The following is a 17,718-nucleotide window of genomic DNA, read 5'->3' on the forward strand; positions in this document are numbered from 1 at the left end:
GGTCCATGGGAGACTGCACCTTAGGTGTCACCGCCTCAGCTTACCTTCAGTGCCTTCTTCCATCAGCAGAGGGGTCTGCTACTGTCGCTGAGGCCCTGCCTGGCTTTTGACCCCCTTCTCCCTTGGCCTGCTGTAGCCCACTCCTGAAGCAAGCTCCCTCTCCCTTGGAAATGTTTGCACTTGGTCTGTCTTACCCTGCCCTGCCAGACTCACACTTGGGGTCACATGCTCACAGATTCTTGGGAGCCCGAGGTAAACAAGTGGAGTGACATGGAAAGCTGAGGACCGGGTGATCGTTACTCCCACAAGCAGCTGCTGCCCCGCCTGAGCTCCCAATACCATGGTGCCCTGGGCCCCAGCTTCCTAGCAAACTAAGAACTTGACATTTAGTGTGACATCCCTGAACTTGCTAGCAGTCACTCCAGCCAGGTGGTGGGAAGCCACTGCAGCCTTTGGTGACTGAAGAGTACCTGACTGTCCCCCAGAGGTGCTTGTCACTGTCACACCCATACCTGCCATCCCTCCTCCTGCCCATCTTGCCTACGCCTTCCTGCTAAGTCCAGCCTCCCCTCGAGGCCATGTTTGGCCATCTTCTACTTGGGGATAGTTATGTGCATTTCATAAATGGAGCACGGCCAGGCCCCCAGTCAAGCAGGTCAGCACTATTGTAATCCCACGTCTTTATCTGCAGGGTCTAGAGTCCCTCGGCTGTATCCAGAAGCGCCTGCTGAGGAAGCCAGCAGCTGTCTCACTCTTCTCCACGCCTGTGGTGGAAGGCCTGGGCCAGGCCAGTGAGGCTGAAGCCCTTTCCTGCCATGACAGCACTGTCACCTTCTATGAGCCTACTCTGGACTGTACCATCCGCCTGGGCCGTGTCTTCCCCCATGATGTCAACTGGAATAAGTGGATCCACTTATAGATGCTGCCCCCAGCCAATGGAGGAGCCTCTGCCCATGCTTTATAGCTCACCCTGGACTGTCCCACGAGCCTCACACATGTTACCACAGCTCAGCCAGGCCTAGCCTATGTGTAGCAACTGCTAGGTAACTTCAATCCCCTCCACTCTGCTGCTCTTGCTCCCAGATGCCCAGCCTTCCTGCAGGCCCTTGTCCTGCTCTGAACTCAGGCATCAGCATCAGCAGTATCTACAAGGGTGGATGTTGTTTGGAAGCAGAGCTGATGGCCAAGCCCTCAGTCTTCTGACACCCACATACCACTCAGAGGAGGGCTTTGTGGAGACCTGCCACAGGGATGCCTAGCAGAGTCTGCTCCCCTTTAGGTAGGACCTCCCAACTGGGGCTGGACCATGCCCAGGTCTCTGACTTTTCATGGAGGCCCCTCCTGCCAGAAGCAAGGCCTCTAGGTGTTCTTTTCTCATTAGATACAAGCCCCTGGCATGTATTTATTTATTTTTTAATTAAAGTGAGATCAAATGCATTAGTTTTGTGTGTTGCCTAATGAGCGTTGTTCCCCAAGGGATTCCCCTACTTTCCAGCTGTGGCCCAGCCAAGTGTGGTTGCCCAAGTTGGTGGTTCCCAGCGAGGGAGGTAAGCATTGGCCCTGGGAAAGGCCAGCATAGCCTCCTTCAGTAGGGCCCAGGCCTGCCCCTTCACAGGGCAGCTCCTAGCCCTGCCTGGGAGGCTCTGGTCCCTTCAAGTTCTCTAGAAAGACATTTAACTTGTTTTTGGCAACAGTTAAAAATCTTGAGTTTCAGCTGGGTGGTGGTGGTGCATGTCTTTAATCCCAGCACTGGGGAGGCAGAGGCAGGTGGATCTCTGAGTTTGAAGCCAGTCTGGCCTACAAGACAAGCTCAAAAAGCTACAAAGAAACATTGTCTCGGAAAAAAAAAAAAAAAGTTTCACCTTATGGGGTAAAGAAAACTTAGATTTTTTTTTTTTCTGAGACAGGGTTTCTCTGTAGCTTTGGAGCGTGTCCTGGAACTAGCTCTTGTAGACCAGGCTGGCCTCGAACTCACAGAGATCCGTTTGCCTCTACCTCCCAAGTGCTGGGTTTAAAGGTGTGCGCCACCACTGCCCAACTGAAAACTTAGATTTTTACCTTTTTTTTTTTTAATGCAAGCGAGTCTTAGCAGCAAGACTTACCTTCATTATGACAGTCAGGAAAGCCATAGAGACCATGTGCCACAGCTGGCCTGATCCTCCTCTGTCCCCTGCCCCTCCCTGTCATCCTTCCTGCCTACTTAAGGGGCATGGCACTTGGTGACCTCACCCGGCTAGCAACCTGTCTCATCCTCTGTGTCACTGCCCTGATGGCTGTAAGCCACGCCCCTGTGGAAACTGCTGAGGATGGGATCACGACAGGGAGCCCCACATAGACCCTTGGTAACGTTCTGGGAAACAGTGGGGCAGTGAAGGTGCTCTGCTCAGGAGCAGAGCCTGCCTGTCACGCTGCATATGAGGCTGGAAGCCGGCCATCGAGTTCTGCCTTACATCCAGGTCTCAGGTGAGATAGGAGGCCTGGGGACCTGGAGGCCATCAAGCATGGACTCAGTGAGCTCAGTGGTACCCTCTTCCCCAAAGCCACCTACATGGACCATTTGGGGAGCATGTTTGCAGGGGGACATGGGGTTTCAGGGTACACTCAAGCAGACACGGCTTATTTGAACATTCGTTCCCGAAGCCTCTCCCTTCGTTGTAGCCACCAGTTCTCAGTCTGTTCCTTCTACCGCCTGCCCTTTTGTCCGTCATCCACTTACGCATCCATCTGCCTGTCTGTCCACCCACGGACCTCTCACCCAGACAGCGGGATACTAGCAGCCTTTCTGAGCTCTACACAAAGACATCTAGAAACACAACAGCAGGCTGGTGAGTCCAGAGGACTCCAGAGTCCCTGGGGAGGACAGGGGGAAGGAGACCTCCAGCTAGAAACCAGGGAGCTGCTGGACTGCTGAGAACTTCCGGTTCAGAGTAGAAGAAATGGTGAACAAACAGTAGCAAAGACTTCAAAAAGGCAATACAGGGCTCCTGTGCCTCCCGACCCCAAGAGCTATGCCTGACCTTGTCACTTCTCACCAAGGACTATGGGAGGTGGCACTGGGCCACCTGGCCGGCCACACGTCCTCTCAGTTCCCGGTCTACCTACAGTCTGGCCCTCTTTATCCTTTCGTTTCTTTAGGGAAACAACATCCAAATGGTTCTCTTAGACGGAAAACTTGCACACATGGCTCAGGCCTCCCTGTGCCTGCCCCCCCCCCCCCCCAGGACACTCAGAGGCCTTTTGCATTTACACACGCGAGGGCACACTCTGGGAAGCACAGACCTTCGTGTTGTTTGCTGCGAATGATGCCCGTTATGCAGCTCACTTTCCTTCCATAACATCCCTGGGACACCTGGAGCTACCAAGACAGCAAAAGAGCCTCCTGCGCTGGACTGAGCAAGCTCACAGAACTTCCCAGCCCCCGCCCCCGCCCCCAGAGCGCATCTCATGCAGGGTCTTCATCCTCTCCAAGCCCTGCTCAGGTCATAGTCACTCTACTGCGGTCAGAGCCCTCTATTTCAGCTGACTCAACCGAGGACTAGAGCAGCCTGCAGGTGAGCTATGGTGAGGTGCCTCTTCTGAGCTCCCTGGCTAGCCATCCTTCCCCTGGCCTCTTGACCGCAGCGATTTTCCAGCTGTGTGAACGTGTGTGTCCATGTGTGTGTCTCTCACCACCCCTCAGTGCGCAAGGCAGTCCCGTTCACTCAAGGGCTGGGGTTCAGGCCTTGCTGAATTAAACTGCCGCTTGGTCTCTTGGCCTTAGCACCTACAACTCTCACCAGTCTCTCTTGTTCCCGCCTCTGGATGGCGGGAGAGCTGGAAGGCTGTCTGACTCCAGCTCAGCAGCAGAGGGCAGCAGCAACCTGTGAAACCTCCCGGAGCCAGGGTGACGTCCTGCAAAAATGCTACCGAGAGCACACACCCGCGCGCACATCAGATACTCACATCAGACACCGGTTCTGGACACTGCGGAGAGCTCGCGTCACGGCCATCCTGAGAAGCACACGTGACTCGTGCCTGTTTCAGAGGGCCCACAAGGTTGAAACAGCTTCCGCAAAGTTGGAAGCTAGTGGTAGGGCAGGTGTGATGGTTTTCCCACCAGGCTGCCTGCCTCAAAGCCCCCTCCACAACACCTAGGGTGGAGGGATGGAGAATCAGCCCTATGCTCACAGAAGCGCATAAGGCGAAGGTTCCTACACAGGGCTATCAAGTCGGGAAAGAAAAAGTTCCAAATTGGCAGGGCAGGACCTCAGGTTGTCACATGGTTGGGTGTAGTTCTGGCCTCTACAAACTTCCTGGGAACTCTGCCCCCTTCCTGTGTCTTCCGCAGGTCCTGTGAGGACAGTTCCTCCATTCAGTCATCTCCCATAGCTGAGTATCCCTTCAGAGCCATCCCATCTGGGCCCTGACATGCAGCAACTTCAATCCTTGCCCCTGCTGATAGGAACAGACAGGCAGCAAACTGCAAGGTGGATTTTGTTAACACATTTGTTTGGGAGCAAAGCCAGGCAGGTGTGTGCTGCAGCTGGGAATAAGGGCCCCCACCACAATGATCACACTGAGGTGCTGTGTAAGCTGGACCCTGGCCCTTACACCTTTGTGTAAGCACGTGGATAACTCTAGACAGAGCATGTCCCCTCTCCAGTTTGTCATCGGGGTCTACGCTTCTACTGGCAGGAAGTTACAGCCACAGGAGGCACGGCTCATCAGGACTCCCCGGGAGTCCTCCACCCATTTTCTGTGGTTGTGGCTGGGACTGGATGGGCCACTGTGGGCTGTGCCACTTGGTAAGTGGTAGCCATGTCCAGGCAACTGCAGCCTGAGACACAAGGCTCTTTCTATTCTCTGTGGATGCCAAGAGGAGCAGTTTGCAGAGGGCTCAGTGGGCTTGAGGAGTCCTTTGCCGTGGCTTCTGTCCCCAGGGTGAGAGGTGGCTTTTATTTCTCCTCGATGCCTTCCTGCGTGAGACCCTGGAGACCCCAGACCACACCACAGTGGGAATGCCCTGGAGACAGTGGGGTAAGGCTGCTGGGGTTCTGGCAGAGGTGACACAGCTTTCAAGAGATCAGGAGGAGGGCAGAGGAGGAGTGCCACCTGCTGTCAGTGCCCAGCTCCGTGTGAGGCCACAGACAAACAACTCTAAGCAACTCTACCCTGGCCCCTGGTGTTTTTGATCTCCCTTCCTCAGGGCTCGAATGCCACACAAGCGCTGTGCCTGTGAACCATGCCCCCAACCCCCTCTCTTCTCACTGAGGTCCTTAGGAAGGGAGTTGTCTTTTCATTGTGGTTGTTATAGAGCACTTCCTGCCACAAGCAACAGGAACCCACTGTTTGGTTGGAAGCGTCACCCCAGCCCTTGGCATCCATATATCTAAAGAGTCTGGAATGTTCGGGTGGAAGTTCCATCTCAAGCCCCCTCCCCTGGGAGTTGTCCAGACTCCACCTCCAAAAAAGCCAGCCAAACAATGACCCCTTCCCAGAGATGCTCAAGACCACTCCCACAGGGTATTTAAACAGCACCTCAGAGAATAAACACACGGTTTGTTGGGTCTTCCTTCCCTGGCTCCTCCCTGGGGGGCTGGAGAGCCACCCGGGAGCATTGGTATCCATTAAACCTGGGCTTTTTCTAATTCGGTTTGGTTTGGTCTGATTTGGATTATTGCATCAGCGGAGAGGTTTATGGGGTGTAGAAACTTCACCCACCTCAAACCGGCTGACACACACAGATTGGAGATGTCTCAACTGGTCAGGACAAGATGGGGTGTGCTGCCTAACAGCCACACCTCCGCAGTATCAAATGACATAGTTAATGTCAGGCTTGCACGTCATACCATCATAGGTACAGGAAACTCAGTCCCGTCCTCAGGCAGAGAGAGCCACAGAGAGCCAACTCAGTCACCACCAATGCCCATGGCACAGGAGGACAGCTAGGAGGCGCTGTGACTCATAAGTGCTCCATTAGAAAGGATGAACTTCTGCTTGCATCCTCTCTGACCCCATGGGGCTGGGAAATTCACCCGCCTAGAAAGCCAAAAGCTGGCAAGAGTGAAGCTCACAGGCTCACAGTGACTCTTCCCCTCATGAACCTCAGTCAGGCATGGCTCCATCCAGGAGCTCCCAGGCTTCTACCTCATAGCACCTCAGGCTAGCTCTTTTCTCCTGTTGTGACTCCCTCCTCCCCCCCCCCCCCCCCCCCCCCCCCCCCCCCCCCCCCCCCCCCCCCCCCCCCCCCGCAGCTCCAGGCTTGGCTCCTCCTAGTAGCCAGAGGAAAGGCTGAAACAGCAGGCCTGGGGATTCCGAAGCTATGGTAGGAGGATCAAGAGCTCAAGACCAGTCCAGTCAATTTAGACCCTGACTCAAAATAGGAAAAGTAAAAGTAGGGGCTAGGGAAGCTAGCTCAGTCAGAGGACCTGCCTAGCGTCTGTGAGGTCCTGGGTTCTAGCCCCAGCACTGCTTCAGAGAGAAGCGTGAAGCAGCTCAGGGCACGTGTCTGCCTTGACTACACAGCAGCATGGGTAGGGGGAGGGATATCTACTGCCCTGTCCCAGAGCTAGCAAATTGGCAGACACCCATGAGTGTTTGCTAAGAGGTTTGCCTCTTTGATTTCTTGGGTGACAGATCTCAGGCAGGTCCAGCTCATCCTGCCCAAGGGGATAGCCCATGCCCTCAAAGTCAAGATGGGCAAAGCCTGAACATCAAAGCCCGTGCACGCTGGTGGAGTGTGATGTGAGCCCCATCCTTTCAGAACACCTTTCTAGCAGCTCTACCTGGTCTTAGGTGATGGCTCTGCCTCTTGGTCGTATCTGCTGGAGACCCTCGCTGGAATAAAGAGCCTCCCAATGTCTGAAAAGCCCTGCCTCCTTCCTAAAGCCTCATCCTCATGCTGTGCTGTGGGTGCCCATCAGCAACTGGCCAGCTCCTCCCAGCCAGAAGATATCCCTCACCAACCATGTCTAGAGTAATCTAGCTCACAGCCTGAGATCCTGGAATTAAGATGGGCCACAATCCAGGTTTTATTAAAACTTTATTAAGCACCTGTTGTGTGTAGGGCTGGGGATAAAACCGGGAGCAGACAGAGCAGCTAGCCTCCTAGATTGTATCTGGTCCACCCACTCTTGTGCAGTGTGTCTGTCTGTCTCTCTGTCCAGCCGTCATCCCAGCTGTCATCCCGTCAAATCTTTCACCGCCCTCCCGTCCACCCACTGTTAACTCCTAGGTGGTCTAGCTCTTGCCTCCAACCTTGCGTTCACATTTTTTCATGAGGTGTTCCTTCAAAAATGGATCCGGTGGGGGTCAGCACCTCAGCCCTGAATGTTCTTCCTGTATGCGGGTTGGGGGGGGGCGTTGCTGAACTGGTTCCCTGGAGAGCTGCCAAGAACACCTGCAGTCTGTGGCTCCCAGAGGATGTGAAAACCACAGCACATTTTAGTCTAAGTGTCTGGGGAGGGGGGGGTGCAGCAGGGTGGGGCTGTATACACGTGCAGGGAGGGAGCTGTGGTTTTTGCTGGTCTGAGAGCCTCACACACCTTGGTTCTAGGTGCAGTCTCGCTGTTCAAACTACCAGTGTTGTAGAACTTTCCAGCCAGCCCTGAGTCAGATACTGAGGACATCTGTGCATTCTCTGGGTGTCCCCACCAGCATGAGTCTGAGGGAGCTTTCGGCTGACTTCTGCTGACCTCTTTCCAGTTCAGCTATGCAGACTGGACAGATAGACAGCCTTCCTGCCTGGGCCATTGAGCGGCAATGCTGCACCCTGGAGTTCCAAACAAGATGGAGGCTTCCTACTGTGTCCAGAGCAGGTCAGGCACTCTGCTATCTCCAACCTGTCTGGTTTTGCAATACCATACGACATCTTGGGTGGGCACCCTTGTAGGAAGTACAGACCATTCAAGAAGAAAAGGACAAAGGATAAGGAAGGGAAGAAGGAGGGAGGGAAAAGAAAGAAAAAGCCAGCAAAGGCTAAGCAATCTTGGCACTGTATAGCTCTTATACCGCCCTGCCGTCCAGGAAGAAGTACCACCCCATACTTCTTAGCTTCCTCACGCAGCACGCTCACAGGAATCACTGGATGCAAGGGGACCTTCCCTAAGTCCCTAGGATAAACGTGACATCAAGAACAGGCAGGGGAAGAGCAGGTACTGGCTGCAGAGTGCCCAGAAGCTACTTCTTCCTTTCTTTTCCTTCCTTCCTTCCTTCCTTCCTTCCTTCCTTCCTTCCTTCTTCTTCTTCTTCTCCTTCCCACCCTCTCTCTCTCTAATGTGCATTAGTGTTTTGCCATGGGTTTCGGGTTCCCTGGAACAGCTGTGAGCTGCCATGTGGGTGCTGGGAATTGAACCCCGGTCCTCTGGAAGAACAGCCCGTAACCACTGAGTCATCTTTCCAGCCCCTAGAAGCTGTTTCTTGATGGTTCCCTTGTGTCCCCTGAACTCTGGGTATCATAAAGAGGGTTCTGTGAGTAACGCGCTCTGTACCCTCTCCCCATGCCTGATATTTAATAAATATTCCCTAAGTACTTACAGGAATTTTGTTTTTAATAAGGAAAAAAAAAAACCTTGGTTGGTGGTACTGCTTCTGAGGACCGGGCTGTGTATATCACAGCCCAAAATCCCACTGAGTACCCATGGCAGGATTCTCCATATGTACCCAGGCTGTGAGTATAGGCTGCCTTTTCTCATTCTCCCTCCTCGGGGCATACACCTGGTCCTAAAAGCCACAAAAGTCAAAAAGCTGAAAGGGGCTGCGAACTGCATAGGGCTAAGTCAGGGCAGCCACACCATTCCTAATGCCCAGGAAAGCGAAGCCTGCAGAGTTCAGAAGTGGCTTCTCCAAGATGCATAGCCTGGGGCCACCTGTACTGGGGTTCACAGTTACAGCCCTAGGTTCCCCCAAAACCTTCCCACTCCAGTAGATGCTGTAGGCTCACTCTATTCCCTGCCCCAGGAGAGAAGATCGTAACAGCCTGGACTTCATAGCTTCTTGGAGGTAGCATCTGACAGGGCTGGGCGTGGTGATAGTGCCCTGGGGCAGGAACCTGAACCAGTCTCTAGACACTGACTGTGGCCACCCCGCACGTCTGCAGGGGAGGAGTCAGAGGCTCATGTCTAAGAGACATCTACACTCATGCATGTACACAGTGAGCTCAGGCAGACACACACAGGTATGACCGTGAACACAAGGCATGTACAGGCATTTCTCACACAAGGATGTGGGAACGCGCACCCGAGCCACACATGGACACACACATACCTACATATTCACACTGTAAATGGCAGGCTCGAATGCCTGCCCACTTCTGGCCCCTTCTTATGGCAGCTGGTTTTATATGCTAGCTGGCCTGGGCGCCGCTGTCCACAGGTGGAGGGGTCCTGACCACCCACTGGCGTATGTAGCTGCGAGGGGGCCCTTCATCACTCTCCACAGGGCTGCCACAGTCTGATCCTGCAAAGCCGCTGTCAAAAGTGTCCATGTCCAGGCCAGGGGGTGAGCCCGCCTCACTCTCAGAGCCTCCTCCTGGGGACCCCGTTCTCCAGGGTGGGCCTGCTGTCCAGTCCCTTTCCTGAGAAAGGGGCAGCCTCAACCTGTCCAGGAGGCTGCCTGGGGTACCTCCCAGCCTGAGGCCACCACCTGAGACACAGCCACAGGACAGAAAAGTGGTGTTAGTGACCAAAAGCAGATCCTCTGCATTAGGGCCAGACTCTGGACCAGCATCCAGGTTCAGGGCTGGGTAGCCATCATCCCCACAGCCATAGGGCCAGGCACATGGTCCCTCTGCATCCCCAACAGTCACTGTGTCAATGGACACCAGACCATATGGCCGGTCTCTCTCCTCACTGTAGGCGGAGAGGCCTGGGCCGGCTGCCAAAAGCACTGTGCAGCAGTGGCCAAGCTCAGATGTCCCATCACACTCCAGCTGTTCTTCCAGGCCTGGCGGCCCCAGGAACTTCTTTTCCTTGGCTGGGTATGAGGGCGAACAGCTGTCGTGCACTTGTAGGACTGAAGTTGCTGTGGGACTCTGTGGTGTCAGCTCCAGGCTAGAGGCCGTGAAAGGGGTATCCACCCATTTCTATGAGAAAGAGACAGTCATCGGCTGAGGCAGATGCTTGGGTGTGAACAGAGTCTAAGATGCGCGGACGCTGGGACAGAGAGACGGGCCAGAGACAGGGAGAACAGAGGAACAAGACACCAGCAGAGAGAGAAAGACAGGACCATGATGAACCCTTGTCCTGCGGGCCCCCAATGCTGTCCTTCTCCTTCAGGGCCCGTGTCCCCACCTGCAGTAAGGACGGACTGCCTTCACATTAGTAACAAGTGCCCCAGCCAGCGTAGAATCGGCTGGATGCTGGCACCAGGCTCCTGAGTCCCGAGGTCTAAGGGGCCCCGCCCATATCCTGTCTTTCAACACAAGCCTTTACAGCTCTGTTGTGTATCTGCACTACAGCGAACACTCAGCCAGGAGCGGGCCTGCTCACAGCTGTGTCCTCAGTACCCGGCACACAGCAGATTTGCCATAAATATCTATGGAGGGAGCGAATCAGTAACCAGATATGCGGAAAGGCCTTTAGGGGATGCTGGACAGAGACAGCGGCCCTGGAGCCTTGAGAACCCTCTTGCCCATTGCCTGCCAGGATATTGGTGACAATAGGGGAGCCTCCACTGAGTTGACAGGGATCACCCTGGTGTGAGAAGGTCCCCTGAAAAGAACATCTCAGAACCACAATGTTCCCCTATCCCTGACCTGGGGTCACTTCTGAACTGTGTGACCTTGAGTTAGGCCCTTGCCCTCCATGTCTCATTTCTATCTTCTATGGGATGGTCCCACCCATGGCAGTGTCTTGAGGATTGAGTGAGGTAATGTTTGTTTGCTGACAGGGCAAGTTATACAAGATTAACAGCAACATCAGAGCACAGCACAGCAGGCAGCAATGCTGTGTTTTGGGATAAGAAGGGGTGTGGGTGCACCCTTGCCCTTTCTGGAAGGCCCACTGGTCACTCTGAGCCTGGACCTCCTCCTGGTGACCCAGAGGGCTGCTGGGAACTCACTGCAAGGGCTACAGTACAGGCAGAGCCACAGACCAGGTGTGCAGCAGCTGTTCCTTGGGTGCCCTGCTGCTCTGACCTCCATGGGCTGCGGCAAGTGCTGTTCCCTGACATCACATCCTCTCTCCGGGGCCTCCCTCCCTGCTGGCTTTGCACAGCAATGCAGGGCAGATAGTCCGAAATAACAGTAGTGGCAGCTGTCCTTGGCAGGGAGAGGGATGTGCTGTGGGATAGGGCAGGTCCTTCCCAGGTAAGATTCGCTCCCCAACACAGATCAAAGTCACCACAGGAAACCGCAGGCACCTAGCTCATGCACCCAAGGGCCACCCAGTTTGCCCACTTTCACGGTAACTCTAAGCTGGAAATGCATCACGATGCCTAAGTCTAAGACCAATTCTGCACCTCACAGAATAGGGAAACTGAGGCCTGGTTCCAGGTCAGGTTTTGAATACTCTGGACTCACAGAGCAGTCTTGGGGTTAGAGTGAGAGTTATTAGAGCTTAACATCCAAAGGGTGCATCCAAGGTGTCTCACCTTGAAGTTCCCACTGTGTTCCTTGTACAGGGGCTGGAAGAAACTCTCAGGGCTGGGCACTGGTACCCAAACCTTCTTCCATAGTCTGTAAAGAAAGGGGTGTGTAAAGCCCTTGTGGTCTGGCCTCTCTCCTGCAGAAGCAACAGCTTCTACTGCCAGGCGCCTTCCTGCCCACCCATCAATAAAACGGAAGCAGCAGTTACCCTCACCCCCAAGCTTCCTGCAGATGCTCAAGTTCCTGCCCCTGGCATCTACATCTATTGTGGGCTGGGCACACACTGCCCTCTGGGGCCTTGACTTCCTCATCTACCATGGTGGGGGTGGGGAGAACCCCAGGCTGCCACCAACTGTGACGAGCACCCTGGTCTCTCCCTTCCAGATTCTCTGTCTCTATCTTTGAGTATCTTACTGAAGGGGAACAAAACGAGTGTGTGCAGAGCCCCGCTCTGTCACTTATCAGAGGATTCTGCACACAGCAGCCTGTCACACTGCTGGCACCAAGGTGGTACATTCTGTTTTGAATCAGCAGCCTCCTTTCTCTCCATGGCATGCAGAACGGAAGCCCTGTATAGAAAGCAAATCCCAGGCCACCTTTAAGCTGAAACGAAGAGATGGGGAGGGTGAGTGATCACCCCTTGGGCCTCCATGTTCACTCTCTGGACAAGGTCTGAGTCAAGGTCCCCTCAAAGAACATGAAGTTTCTACCCTACCCTTGCCACATCATAGTTCTGTGACTTTGGGCAAGTAGCTTGGCTACCCTGTGCTTCCGTTTTCCCTGTCTGAAGAGTGGGGGTGTGTGCAGTGTGCCACGCTCACACAGCTGTCACAGAGCAGGGGCAGGAGCTCTGCCGTGTCTAGCACATGGAACATACACACTGTTCATTGGTGTCACAGGTCTTGGTTGGAGGGGCTGTGACCCAAGCTGACCCCTTTTCTGTCTCCCTGAGCCCCTGGCCTCACCTCCAAGGCAGGTCGATCTTCAGACCCAAGAAAATCAGGCAGGGCACCAAGAAGAACAGAAGGAGCAGCAGCAGCAGCAGCAGGTGAGGGTCCAAGTCTGCCTTGGGCTCTGCATAGAGAGCAAACCATGGATCCAACAGAAAAGGCTCCCAGAAGAATGTGGGTGGGTGTATGGAGCATGGTTGGGTTGGGTGGAAGGCTGGGAGGAAGCTGGGCTTTGATCCCTCCCTCTGTCAAATGACCCCTCCCCCAAAGCCGCCTGTGTCAGAGGTATGGTCCCAACCTGGATGCTACTGGAAGGTGGTAGGATCTTAGGACCCTGAGCCTAGTGGGAGATGGTTAGGTCATTACAGACACACTAAAGGAATGTTGGGACCCCATCCCTTCCTCTGTCTTTGCTTCCTGGTTACCATGAAGTAAACAGTGGCATACACTACCCGCAGTGCAACAGGGCCTTACAACCATGAGCCAAACCAGAAGCTAAAATAACCCTTCTACTCTATTAAGTTGATTCTATCAGGAATTTTATTCTCATCCCAGGAAAGTGATGTCATCTCTTTAAGCCTTAGCTTTCTCTTCTGTAAAATGGGGCAATGACTCCCATTTCAGAATTAGGAGTCAAATGCACCATCAGACTCAGCAGCTCCCCTCGCAAAAATGTGTGGCTGCATTGGGGGATGGATAACAGAGCACACACCTCCCAGCCATGCGCGGGGGGGGGGGACCTCAGGCCTTGAGAAAGCTGCAGCAGGACAAGAGTCAGTACCAGATGTAGGGGTTCCCACCCACGTCACACTTACCCCCAGCCTGGGTCTGAAAGATGACAGGATCACTCCACTCACTCCAGGTCCCCCTGAATAAAGTGCCTGGCTGGGGTGCTGCCCGCACCTGCAGTTGGTAGGTGGAGTCTTTGTGGAAATCTTCAGCGAGAAGGGAGACGTTGTTTGAGTCCACTGAGATCAGCTTGGTCACCGGCCTCTGCCAAGATGGAAGGAATGCAAAGCTCTGTAGTCTCCCAAGTCATCAAGGGGGTGCAAAGTCCTTCCACAGGAGTAAGCAGGCAGGCCCCGCAGGGAGCATGCATCCCTGACTAGAGCTACCTGGAAAAACAGCTCTCTCTGTAGCAGTGGGCCCACCCCCAACTGACAATGTCCTGGGAGTAACCATGGGCACCCCTGCACGTTATTAACCAGAAGCTCCACAGACAGCCCCTGGGCTCCATGTCCTAGATGACATAGGACATCCTCAGCAGGGTACCTCTGGAAGTCCCTAAGTAAACCATCTTATCAATGGACGGCTAGAAGAAGCCGCCCAGGGAACATTCTAGATGATCCCCTTTATGGAAATCTTCAACCAGGACCATTCTAATAGATGTATAATTCTAGAAGCCCCAGGCTCTGTCTAAACAGTGGGCCATTCTGGAACCTTCCAGGTGCGCCCTCTCTAAGGAGCATTCCCATTCAAAGCAAGGGCAATGCTCCAAACTTGCCCCATTGTAACTGAGGTAGGCTGTAGGGGAGAAGTCAAGATGGAGACATAGAGGGGTACCCTGGCCCAGGGAGGAGGTAGGAGAGGGTTACAGGCTGGGAGGAAATGCCAAGTCCCATTCCTTGCCCCCGCTCTGCTGGGACCTGCCTGCCTACCCCTGCTGCTCCACCCCGTGCCCTGCCTCCTCACCACAGCATAGGGGTCTCTGAGGTTCCGATATTGCAGCTCATATTGTAGCTTGCCCCTCAGCACGTAGAAGGCAGGGTCTTCATAATAATCTGAACGCCAGGAGATATCATAACGTCCAGAGAAGGTCACGGTCACATTGAAAGGGCGAGCTGGCTTGACTTGGAGGAAGACCCAGAAAGATGAAACAGGATAAGAACCTGCAGGAAGCAGAGTCTTTCCCCCTCCCCCCCCCCCCCCCACACCGCCCGCATTCCCCAAAGGCCCTGCGCAGCTTTGAACAAAGCAGTCCCTGGTCACAGCCCCTATTCCCTTGGACTAGATCTAGGTGAAGCATCAATACAGTGAAGCAGGACTGGGAACTGTGGGAAACGAGAGAGTATTCCCAGGCTTAAAGGCTGGAGCCAGGACTCAGGCCCAGCACAGTCCAGCTAAGGAAAAGAAAAAGCAAATGCTGGAAATCCAGCTGGCTGGAGGAAGTTTTTATATTAATGCCTAATGTGGAAAATGCCTAAGCAAGGTGCTCTCTGGATTCTGTCATTTTCAGTTTCTCTCCTAAAGAAGGGGCCCCCTATCACATACAGATGCATAAACAGATACACACTCTGCCATGCACCAAAGCTGCTGCTCCAGACCCCTCCTTTGTCCAGCCTAGGCTCTGGGGACAGCTGCAGCTATACCCTGGGGCCCTCCTAACCTTAGCCCCCCCCCCCATTCAGCTGGGAGGATTCCATGTTAGCTGACTGGTGCTCACTACTAGGAGCAAAATCCTAGGTCACATAAAAAGGGGTCTTTCCAAGGTAAATCAGAGTCAGACAGACAGGGAGGGCTGAGCTGGGTCCTACCCCTGTTCCAAGCCTGTGATGCTCCTCTTAGACATTTAGACCACATCCTATATCAAACCATGACCCCTTAGCTAAAAGCAGGGCATCTAGAAAAAACACTCTAAGGACAGTAGATTTTGCTGGCGTGAGAAGAGCTTGCTTTGAGGTCAGAGAAGGGCCCTGAGTCCTCCTCAGCTTGGGTTTGTGGGTACTCACTGTTCTCAGCCAGGATAAAGCTGCCACACTCCTGGGAGCTGTTGTCAGAGTGGTTCATCTTGTTGACAATGAAAACGTCATCAGCCATGAATCCAGACAAGGGCATGTGACACGTGTACAGCACGTGTGTGGCGTTGTGGTCCGACCTATGCAGGCTGCAAGAGGTTTCTTTGTCCTGTAGTTCCTCGTATTCATCTTGCCTTCAGGGACAGAGTGGCCAGTTATGAATGGGGATAGTGAAACTCAGTGCCCGGGGCAGGGCAGGAACTTGAAGCATGAGGGTGAGAGGGGCTGGAGGTAGGGCTGAGGGTCATGATCCAGCCCTCTCCCAGGGACAGTGACCTCTCTGCAGCACCCAGCACACTCCGAGTTCAGATGAAGCTTGCATGCCTCAGAGGACCAGCCACTCAGTACCTTGACCAGGGCAGCAGCTCTCGGCTTTGGGAATTTGGGCCTAAACCTGTCTCTGTTGCTCACAGTGAGTGACCTACAGACTGCTGTCCTATGCTCTGGTCAGGAGGGGTAGTGGTAAAAGCTTTAGTTCTTTAGCTCCTGCTGGGCAGCAAGGATGGGGTTTAGAGTATATATNGAGAGGCTCTGGGCTCCAAGGAGGGTCTAAGAGGGACTAGGCTTGAAGTGCAGGGCTGTAGTACCCCACACCCTCACAGAAGTTTATTTTCTTCCTTCTGAACGTGTTCAGCGACTGAACATGGCCACCCCCCAGGACCAATGTGGATCTGAAGACTTACTTAGTTCTTTGCTGAATTTTCTGTACTACAAACCTTGCTGAACAACATTGTCCAAGCAAGCCTCCAGCCTGGACCACCGTAAGGCTGTCTGAAGATATCGCTCCCTCACCCAGCATCTCTGAGCTCCGTCCTGCTCAGGCAGCAGCCAGAAGTGCCTTCAAGGCTCCCTAACACCTGCTGCCCTTCCCCATGCAGCAGAGCAACACAGACGGCCCTCACACACCCACCGGCTTCTTTGTTTACTGTTTTCCCTCACTCTGCTCAGGTCACAGGCAGCTGCTCAACTACACTCGCGGTTCATGCTCCCCCACGGCCTTCGCACGTGCTGTGTCTGCTACCATGGGTGCTCTGGCCAACCCGGCTGACCACCCCAGTTGACCACCCCTGGCTCCACACCCTGCAGTCTTGAGTCTTGTTTATCTCCTCAGCCCTTACAACATGTCTGGCAGGAACATAATATACTTAAAGGGAATGAAGGCATGAAGGACAAGCGGTCTCTATCCTAAGCAGCACATGGGATCATGAGCACACTGGCTATGAGACTTCCAGCCAGCGGCTAAACCACTTTGAACTTCAGCATCCCTCCTCTGGAATGTGGTAGCAACAATTTCAATATCATTTATGGCGAGGACACTTGGTGCTTAGAAGATCACTGGAGACTGCTAACCAGGGCTGCTAACCTAGGCAGGTCTATGAGGGCAAGAGAGTTTGACCCTTGGGGTAACCCTGGGTGTGGTCAGTCTTTTTCCTATCTGCGTGTTCCCAGCAAGTCCTGTGAGCTCAGTCATCTGTAAGGTGGGGACCTGGCTCTCCGCTCTTGCAGCCTTGATGGGTGACATTGCTGGTGGGCGGGGCAGGCCTTTGTTTGTAGTTAAACTTCCTGAGCAGGCCACAGGTCAGCTCAGCACCCAGCTTCCTCCCATCCTACCACCCTCTCCAAGCAGTTCCTCAGCTCGGGAGGCGTGGCTACTCACCAGGTGAGAGTAAGTGTGTAGGGGTGGAGGGTCTGTGTCTTCAGGACACAGGTGACAGTCCAGAGGTAGTTAGTGTAGCAGGTGAGGTCCAGGCAGCCCCGAGCTGGAGGGATAGCAGAGAGGCCCTTTTAGGTGAGAGACACTGGAAAGGCCTTGGCAAGCTGTCTGAGGACAAGTTTGGGTAGAGTCACAGGCTGGGTTGAAAGCCTGGAACCCAGGGACCCTCATCACCGGAATTCCTTGTGTGAGCTCCAACATTTCAAGACTGGTCATGGTGATGAGGTTCTTCTAATGTGAAGCTGGGCAACTGACCATCATAGGGTCAGACACTCTGAACTCCCCATAGGCAGATGGACAGATCCCTGAGGCCAGGGAGTGAGCACGGGTCATGGTCTGAGCCCACAGCCTCGACGAGGGGAGGGGTTTAGTGAGGGCAGTGAAAGAGTGGGAGAGACTTCTGCAGTTGACAGTTTAGCTGTCACTGACAATGACCCCATGGCTACCAAGATGTGGCCAAAGTAAATGCCACAGCAGGGGCTGGCTGGAAGAGTCACCTCTACCCTCCCCTCCCCTCCCCCAACACTCCAGCCTTTTGTTTCACTTTCCAAATGACAGGTGCGGCAGACATGGGGCACATCTGGCTTCTGAGCATTTGGGGAAGGGAGGCAGGTGGATTGCTAGTTGAAGGTCAGCCTGGGCTCCAGAGCCAGACCCTGTCTCAAAAGGGAAGAAAAAAATATCTAACTAATTACT

At 54.1% G+C, this 17,718-nt stretch overlaps 2 protein-coding genes across 2 annotated transcripts in view; one reads left to right on the forward strand and one right to left on the reverse strand.

Moving 5' to 3' along the window:
* Positions 1-1,437, forward strand: part of Gtf3c1 (general transcription factor IIIC subunit 1) — a 39,623-nt gene extending 38,186 nt beyond the window's left edge. Inside the window, exon 31 of the mRNA XM_050143160.1 lies at positions 692-1,437. Within this exon, the coding sequence (XP_049999117.1) occupies positions 692-919 (228 nt within the window). The 3' untranslated portion in view covers positions 920-1,437. The remainder of the gene's footprint in view (positions 1-691) is intronic.
* A 5,598-nt stretch (positions 1,438-7,035) lies between these two features.
* The window catches only part of Il21r (interleukin 21 receptor), a 34,638-nt gene continuing 23,955 nt past the window's right edge, over positions 7,036-17,718 (reverse strand). Inside the window, exons 3-9 of the mRNA XM_050143131.1 lie at positions 16,966-17,068; positions 15,243-15,442; positions 14,206-14,363; positions 13,329-13,506; positions 12,529-12,637; positions 11,569-11,653; positions 7,036-10,060 (exon numbers count right to left, since the gene is read on the reverse strand). Coding sequence (XP_049999088.1) covers positions 9,323-10,060; positions 11,569-11,653; positions 12,529-12,637; positions 13,329-13,506; positions 14,206-14,363; positions 15,243-15,442; positions 16,966-17,068 — 1,571 coding nt within the window. The 3' untranslated portion in view covers positions 7,036-9,322. The remainder of the gene's footprint in view (positions 10,061-11,568; positions 11,654-12,528; positions 12,638-13,328; positions 13,507-14,205; positions 14,364-15,242; positions 15,443-16,965; positions 17,069-17,718) is intronic.

This window comes from Alexandromys fortis, unplaced genomic scaffold (genome assembly GCF_014885135.2).
Source record: "Alexandromys fortis isolate MF-2015 unplaced genomic scaffold, M_Fortis_MF-2015_v1.1 scaffold_45, whole genome shotgun sequence".
Classification (NCBI taxonomy): domain Eukaryota; kingdom Metazoa; phylum Chordata; class Mammalia; order Rodentia; family Cricetidae; genus Alexandromys; species Alexandromys fortis.